A 9,069-nucleotide genomic window follows, 5' to 3' on the forward strand; every position below is an offset into this window, starting at 1 on the left:
CCCCATCACACATACGAAACACAACGCAGAGTCTGAGGGTGTTAAGAGTATGTTTATTTAAATGTCCTCCTCTCTACTGGCCAACACAGGGAGCATATGCTGGGTGTATAATTGTTCCAGGAGGAGGAGATTTCCATGCCATGCAGGGTCTTTGGGGATGAGGATGATGATCGCCTCCTTCTGGTCCACACAACAAAGTAGCAGAGACTCCGGTCTGTGATGTGCAGCTGCCCTTGGACTGGTGCCAGTATGGGTGATATATGACCCACCCTCCTCACGGAGACAGAAGGATGGTAACTGGACTGCCTCCGCGATGGTCATGTTCATGTCACCAAAATCCTTGAACACACAGCAAATAAACTCAAATGACACAACGAGATGTAAAAGGAGATCACACATACAGTATAGACTATACTGTATAGTCGATATAAAACTGGCCGCTTCAATCTGAAGAGCAACTAAAACAAAACACGTTAGTGTACCTTGTTAGCTAATGTTAGCTAGCTGACATTAACGTTACACATTGCACTCATGTTACTCACCGAAACCTTGTAAAGCCGGTCCCGCATGCTGGCTCTTACAGAACCGACTAACTCCCCTTTCGTGTATGTACAGCTCTCAACGTGTCCAGACTTGTAGTGATTTTCACCTCATTTTATACTTTTCGCCTCATTCTGAAAGAAACAGGTGAAATTTGCTAACGTGACGGCCGTCTTTGTGATAGTGACGCGTATTGTGCGAGACCAGAGACCTGTAGTTCACTGAGCGGTTTCACACAAAAAAATGTGTAACTTCACAGTTTTAAGACACATTTTTATTTTTTGGAAATATTCGTTTAAATTGACAAACATCATATGTGTCATTCGTGGCACAATTCAAACGGGATCAAAAGATAACTTTTCTCTCTCCATTGCTCCCGGAAAGGGAGGGACTTCGTACCGTTACTGTGTATCGCTCACTGATTGGACGATGCAGCGCATGCACTGATCTGATGCTTCTTGACATGAGAGCCATTTCCCAGCGGACTGAAGAAAATAAATGAAACTCACGAGAGTCACTCCTCAGTTTATACTGTGTTTTGTTTCAATTCATGTATCATTTAGCTACAAATATGTGATATATCTGTAGGCTATATCTTGAATAAGTTATCAAATAGTTACATTAAAATAACAATGACTAGCAAAGGTGGGAAGTAACTAAGTAGGCCTACATGTACTCAAGAACTGTTCTTAAATTCAATTTTGAGATACTTACTTGAGTACTACTCCACTTCATTCATTGTGTACATTAGTTACTTTGCAGAGTTGGATTAACGATTTGTGAAATATAGAAAACACTTAAATAAGACTTTAGTTACACCTGGACTAACATTCACAATCCTGCAAAGTCATTAAAACTAGCTGCACCTTTACCAGCTTTGATAACACTTTAATTATCAATAATTATAATCAAAACATATAATGATTCTGAAATGAAGAATTTGCATAATAAGTACTTTTACTTTTGGTACTTTAAGTATATGTTGATGCTAATACTTTTGTACTTTTACTTGAGTAACACTTTGAATGAGAAGTTCTACTTGTAACAGAGTATTCCTACACTCTGGTACTTCTACTTTTACTCAAGTACATATCTGAGTACTTCTCCCTACTCTGTTGACTGGGCTACTACTACACCTTCTTCACATTGGGCAGTCCAACTCTGAAGAAGGTGTCCAGGCTCTTCTGTTGATATATTCATTGATTTGAGAAATACTTAATCTTAAAAATCACGTGTTGTAACTCACTTTGGATAAAAGCATCATCTTAAGACATGTAATGTAATTTATTTTCATTCATGCCTAACCCACATTCCGCCGTTGCACATGTTTAATGTAATTTCGTAAAATGTTCCAGAGGGATTAATCTAAGATGTTTTACATACTGTGTAAAAAAAGGCACCACTTGATGAAATATCTGTGTAATGTGTATGTATGTTGGTCTCCTTATAGACATTACCATACCGCTAACCTTTGCTCCATAAGTTGTGTATTCCACGGATGTTGTATATTGTGCGCATTTCTTTTGTGTGTTAATACATACTCAACTCCTTTCTTAAAATCAGTACAAATATGTTTTACTATTTTTTATGTCTTTCAAGTTTGAGATTCAGCTTTATTGTCTTTATACAATTTCAGAAGCCCCCTCCACCCTGCACATACAATGAAACGTATGTTAATAATTATTAAATTAGTTAAATAGAAAACTTCCCCAATAAAATAGGCAATCCAATAGAAAAACATACATAAAGTGCCACAATCCTCACATGTAACATTTCAGCTGAAAGGGAATGTGTCTTAAAACATATATATATATATATATATATATATATATTAGAAAAGTGACAAACTTTTTCTCTTTGTCCACAAGAAGCCTCCCTATATTTCCTTGTTCTCTTTAAAAACTAAAATGATAAATAACATCACTGCTGAAGTACAATGAGATACAAATAGTAAACAACCGACTACTGTTACTGTCATCAGTAGAAAGGTTTTCCTGAAACATTGTAATTCTACATTATCTTCATTGAGGTACAAAGCACAGTTTAGTTGAACCGTGGTCTGTACTGTATGTAACATGTTCATTATTTGTGGATTGTATACTGCAGTAACATATTTTGGACAATAGAGGACACCACAGTTCCATATTCCCTGTAGAAACCAAAGTTATACTGTAAACCCTACCACCCAATTATATACATCCACACACAAGTTATCATCTTACTTTTTTGGATTGTACTCTGCAAAGTACAATCCAAAAAAGTAAGATGATGCTGGTACTTGTGATACAGTTTCATCTCTATGGCAGAAACACAGTAAGAAGTCAAAACATTCACCAAACTACAAATAAACAATGGCAGGAAACAAGCAGGTAAAACTGTATGGAAAAAGTGATTGGTCAAGAACGTCTATCTTAAGAGGAAAACATCCCTGCAGAGTGTATTGGGTCTGAAAACATGGTAAATCTTGCATAGTAACTGGACAGGAAGAAACACTAATTTCCTCTGTGAGTTGATGGCTGCTTTATTGAGAAGTTTGGTTTGTTTGGTACTCAGCAAATCTGATTTCATGTTCTCTGCTGATTATTAACCTGTTGCTTTTAAACAGGAACTTCCTACAGGTTAGCAATATTATGCAAACAGGTCCTGTGTCCTTAATCTGAGCTACCCATTCATTTTCTTTAATTTGAGATGAAGTGCAAAATATGACTTATTGGTGTTGGAATGTATACAGAGCTCTGCACAGGGCTCTCGCCTAGATGTGTAAATACATAGTGCACATCAGGATTACCCTGAAAAAGGTTAAACAACACGATTATATTAGTACAAACTACTTTTGTATAAAATCAAATACAAGTTCGATGATAAAACATCTCAATATTTAACCTTTTCTTAGCAGCAGGAAAATATAATGGATATCTAACAGACACATTTTAAAAATATGGAAATCTACTTTCTCCTACAGTAATCTCACATGAATATTTTAATTAAAGACCCCTTTACATATATATATATTCAATATAAATATTAAGAGAGAAGATTTCACACTATATCAACTGTTCTCCAGAACATCCTTTGACAATTTTGACAAAGGTTTCTGGTTTAAAAGAACATTTATTCTTCTCTTTGTGAAGAAAATAAACAGGCACATACTGAAACTAAAAGGTTCTCCCTGTTGTATTCCTCTGTACCTGTTCCTCTCTAGTCAAGTTACAGTTTACATTCATATCTGTCAAAAATGTCATCACTTTGCATCCTGTGACTTGTACCTGTCAGTTAGATGTAGCCAACAATGACACAATGCAAGTTTTGCCATCCAATTTTTAAATCCAGTGAAATCTCAAATCTACACTACTGCATTTGAATAAGATTTGATGACAAAATCATGCTTTAGCCTGCAGCTGGACAATGGTATAAAACGGTTTCTCCTGATGAAAAGTAATACCTGATCTAACATCCCAAGAGCAGGTGCAGGAAACAAAGAGTCAATCAGCTTCTGTCACAGCCTGTAAGCTACAGTTTGGTACCGCTTAAGTTTTTTTTTGGACCACATTCCAGATTAGGATCATTTAAAATGTTCCACATAAGATACAATTGAGCTGAAAGGAATCTGTGCACAAGTAAAACATCCTGATAAAAGCAAGGATCATAAACATCGAGTTTTCTGGAGGGCATGTATAGTCCTGCTGTCTTCACACCCATATGAGAAGCGGGACTTAGTCCTGCTTTGGCCAGACACATCCCCATGTAAACATCGTCAATGGGAAGAATGGTAATAGACCGAGACATCTTGTATATAACCATAGCTGTATAACCAGACAGGAGGAAGCCCCCACCACCACAGTAAGAGGGATATGACTCTGACTCCTGCACCTGTACTGGGATATAGTATTTGCTCGAAGATGCTCTTATGGGCCCTACGTTATAGATCAGATGACCAGCAAAGAGGTGTTTGCTTCCATCGTTGTCCTTTAGGCCTTGGAGATACTCGACCATGTTGTTTGTGTGGGCAAAGACGTCATCGTCACCATTCAGAAGGAAGTGAGCGTTTGGACAGTTTTGTTCCATCCATTCCAGGAAGAGGATCTGCTTCAAGGTGAGGTTGAAAAATGAATCATGAAATTCCCATTGGATGATGTCATTGTATTCACGTTGCTCTACCTTGAGTAGTTTGTTCAGTCTCTCTTTCTCAAAACCAGTATCTGTGGTCCCTGAGATGAAGACCCTCCGGATCCACACACCATTGTGTAGCCTCTCTTTAGCCCAGGTTTTACGCAGCACCTCTCGACGGTCGTAGTTGCCAGGGGAACTTTTAATGACCAGTAGAAGGAAGACTTCTGCAGATTTATCAGCTCCTCCACATTTGTAAGGAAGGTCCAGAAGCATGGGGAAATGGCGACAGTGTCGATAATAGAGAAAGTCTTGGATGTGCTGAGGAAGAGTTTTGAAGCCTGTGATGTTGGCGGCAGACATATTTTGTTGACATGCTGGCCAGGAATATACATAGGGTTTTTTTTGTATCAGTTGCCTTATTTGATGTTTATCTTCCGTCACATCTTCTTCGAGGTTGAAAATGTTGTTGTCAATAAAGTCTTTACAGAGATGGAGGACAAACAGACCAAGAACTCCTGCTATCAAGAGAGCTTTTGCACGGACATTTCTCATCCTTGAATCTCTGTAGTGACAAAACAAAACGGTGTTATTATCAAAACTGTAAGTACTACTATAAGTAAGAAGATTAATTGGTTGTTTATTCATTAGTTAAGTTCATGGATAGCCCGTCCTCGGGCATTGCAGCCACTGCCACACTGTACCAGTTCAATATGCATTAATGTTGAAGGCCAAAGCAAACCAGGAGCTGATTAAAACATATTATATCATGCTAAACTTTTATTTTATTAGCTTTTATTTTTTAATGCTTAATGTCTTTCATTTTTTGTAAAGCACTTTGAATTGCCTTGTGTTGAAAAGTGCTATATAAATAAACTTGCCTTGCCTTGCCTAAACTGACCCCAGTTTTATTTTCCAAGGAGATTATCCAAGTCAGATTTAATCACAGCAAATTGGATGTTTGATAAAGACAAAATGTGAATTAAAAAAACCAGCCTTGAGTCTCTGACAATGTTTATTTATATTCTCCACATAATTAAAGGTGGGGTAGGTAATTTTGGAGAAACCAGCTCGAGTGCGCTAGAATTTGAAAATACACAACCGGAAAAAATCTGCCACTTCCTTACAGAGCCCCTCCTCCAACACACACGAACGTGCACATGACCAGGGCACGAGATAAGTTTGTGCACAGATGGAAGGCTGACAGGCAGTTAGGCCATGCTGAATGTCCCTATAATGAAGCTTTCACACATTTCATATTACTGCTTTATATAACAAGCAGAGACCAACAGGAGAGAGCAGACGGTGCCTCAAAGCAGACATGAGGTGGCTTGGCATCTGCTCCACAGAATACATGCTGTACTAAACCAGCACATGGGCGGAAACTAGTCTAATGCTGTCATGTCTCCTCAAAATGGATGGAATATGTGACAAATACATGATGTCAGACATTAGAACATCAGCACAAACCAATTAGGCCTACAGAAAAACATGAGAAGAAATGGGGAGGGTCCACCAAACATTAACCTTAACAGTCAAATAAAAAAACACTAGCCTCACCCTGTTAATCCACTGGGAAATATGCAGAATGTATGTGCCAATATGCAGACACACAACTGACTGTTTGCATGAAACCTAACAATACACTACACATTTTGTGGAGTATTTTTCTTCCTTAAAACTTTTTAAATCATATATCATGGTAGTCGACAAACTTATACTGTTTGTATTTTGTTAAGACTGGAGGTCTTGAATTCAGTCATTCTTTTCTGCTAGGCAAGGCAAGGCAAGTTTATTTATATAGCACCTTTCAACACAAGGCAATTCAAGGTGCTTTACAAAAATGAAAGACATTCAGACAAAGGCATTTAAAAACAGTCATTAAAAGAAAAGATAATACAATGAACATTAAAAGAAAAAACACATGAATAAAAAGTTACAGTGCAATTTAAGATATGAATAGTTCACACAGAAGTTCCACTTTACTGATGCCTTTCTTTAAGGTTTCTCCGTACATGAGCTGTGTACGCTTGTATGGCACATACGTCCCGAGCAGCATACATAGAGAAAATCAGCCAGGACAAAGTCCACAGACACTGATTCCCTGGGACTATAGCCCCAAATGTTAATTAACCAATGCTGTTAACAATATACTAGGTGTTTTCCCCCCTAGCTTCCTCATAACTTTGCTTTTACTTTGTGTTGATTAATGACGCATGAGCCATTCAGGCAGTGATGATCTGGCCTCTCTGTGGTTGCCATGGAATTTCTACAATGAAAGTGGTCATTAGAGTGACGAAAGACACAGACTGACGGGAAGACAACTAACAGGATATTTTACACCCGGACTAAGTAAATGAACTAAAGGACTGAATATATAACTTTATATTTTTTCATTCTTAAATCTGCAGTTTTTTTCAGATTTAAGATACAAAATATCTTACAAAACATTATGCATTACACTAGGTTCAATTAACACACACAGCTCTCTTCTGATTAGCTAACACTAGCAATAAATACAGTTTATTATTATATTTATTTATTCATATGCCATGCACACAGGCACACAGGTGTGAAAAAACAGCCTTGGTCTAGGTTCCCTTTTAATATGCTGCTGAATCAGCAAAAAGTTGAAGAATTTAGAATTGGAGAACTATACTCTGAATGTTGTTGAATCGGCATTTACATGAATATAACAACAAATATGAAGTCTTGAATAAACCTGGAAAGCTCCACATCAATCTGATACAACTTTAGAATGCAGCTTACACATTGATGCATTAGTAAGCATTACTAGAATTTAAGATCAGGTTAAACACGAGCTATTAGATTTCAATTGCTTTTCTGTTGATTGTGTTGTATAAATAAAGTAATATTGAATAATTATGTATTTTTATACATTTAATATATTCATATTTTACTGCAGAACTAATACTTTTACTACCAATACTAAATATCTTTAGCTGCTCCCCTGCTGATAAAATAATCTTGGATGAAATCAAGGGTTGATTTAAACTGAGCTGTTTTCTTTCAGCAGAGTATAGGCTTACTTTTACTTAAGTGATATTGTGAATGATTTTAGAGTACTTATACAATAATGTTTTACATCGTTGTTTTGGTAGCCTACTTTTTGTTCAAGAGTCTAAATAGTTAACGTCATGTGAAACCATAGTTTACTTTTATTTTTTATGCAAATGAAGTCGTTATTTGATCAGGTGAAATTTAATTTGTACTTACAAGAGGACATATTTATAACATTATAGATAGCCTATTATAACTTGTATCACTATACGGTTACAATAGCTAACAATAAAGAAAGGACAGTATAAAAAACAACTTTCTTACAACTAGGCCTACTACTTTTTGAGAAGAAAGTAAAAGAGGAAATAGCCGGGGTTTTCGGTCAGAAGCGTTGTTTTTCCGACCTATCATAACATTTTATGATATACAATCAATTATCCTAATTAGATTTGCTGAAATCTCATCGAACATTACTAACAAAGAACTGCTAACAGAGCACTTATATACTAATAACGGACTGGCGTATCTATAGCCAGTTGAGTAGCACTTGACATGCTTGGCTCTATATGAAACCTGATGTAGGCTACTTATATGATTCTGTTTTCTTCAAGGTTGTGTCTTCCTGGTCGAATGTACTTATTGTAAGTCGCTTTGGATAAAAGCGTCAGCTAAATGCAATATAATGTAATGTAAAAAACATATTTTACTTTTATCGGACATAATTTCCCGTTACTTTAAAACGGAAGCTCTCTCCACTCTAATATAGCGTGCTGCTACGTTACAAAAACATTTGGTTTTATGAATAAATAAATAACCAAGTGTAGGGTAAGTGTAGGGTACTTACCGTTATAGTTCCTCCTGTGAGTCTCTGTAGCCCCAAAGATTATCGCTAGTCCTCAGCAGCATGATTTGTGGTCTGGACTAATGTCAGCGCGCTGGGCGGTGCCCGTTTCTCATGATGGACCTCTGCGTCAGGAGGACTGACTGTCCATACTACAGATAGATAGATGGATAGAAAGATAGATCAGATCTATAGATGTATAGATAGATGTATAGATATATAGATATATAGATAAATAGATGGATAGATAGATACATAGACGTTAGATATTAATTATTTATTTTCAAAACAATAACTTAAAATCTCTTTACTATTATTTTTTTGTTCAAAACATAATTTATTATTTAAAGAGCCTGTGACACCATCCCAACAACTGTTGTGCAATGAAATATTGGGCTACTAGTAATCTCGAACCGTCAGTTTAAAAAAGAAAAAGCGATACCGTTCCGTTAAATATCAATAATTTCGAACATCGCGGGGAAATTCCTTGACTCATTTTGAAGTTTTGGGGGAAGCCGGAAGTGACGTCAATGCGGGAACGCTTCGAGAGTCAAACACGG

At 36.8% G+C, this 9,069-nt stretch overlaps 1 protein-coding gene across 1 annotated transcript; it reads right to left on the minus strand.

The window, feature by feature from the left end:
• Window positions 1–345: 345 nt before the first annotated feature.
• On the minus strand, window positions 346–8,599 carry LOC117444957 (N-acetyllactosaminide beta-1,3-N-acetylglucosaminyltransferase 3-like). The gene is made up of 2 exons (XM_034080348.2): window positions 8,513–8,599; window positions 346–5,212 (listed from the first exon to the last, which is right to left on the minus strand). The coding sequence occupies exon 2, from the start codon at window positions 5,200–5,202 to the stop codon at window positions 4,051–4,053; it is 1,152 nt and encodes a 383-aa protein (XP_033936239.1). The 5' UTR covers window positions 5,203–5,212; window positions 8,513–8,599; the 3' UTR covers window positions 346–4,050.
• Window positions 8,600–9,069: the final 470 nt, after the last annotated feature.

This window comes from Pseudochaenichthys georgianus, chromosome 4, assembly GCF_902827115.2.
Source record: "Pseudochaenichthys georgianus chromosome 4, fPseGeo1.2, whole genome shotgun sequence".
Lineage (NCBI taxonomy): Eukaryota > Metazoa > Chordata > Actinopteri > Perciformes > Channichthyidae > Pseudochaenichthys > Pseudochaenichthys georgianus.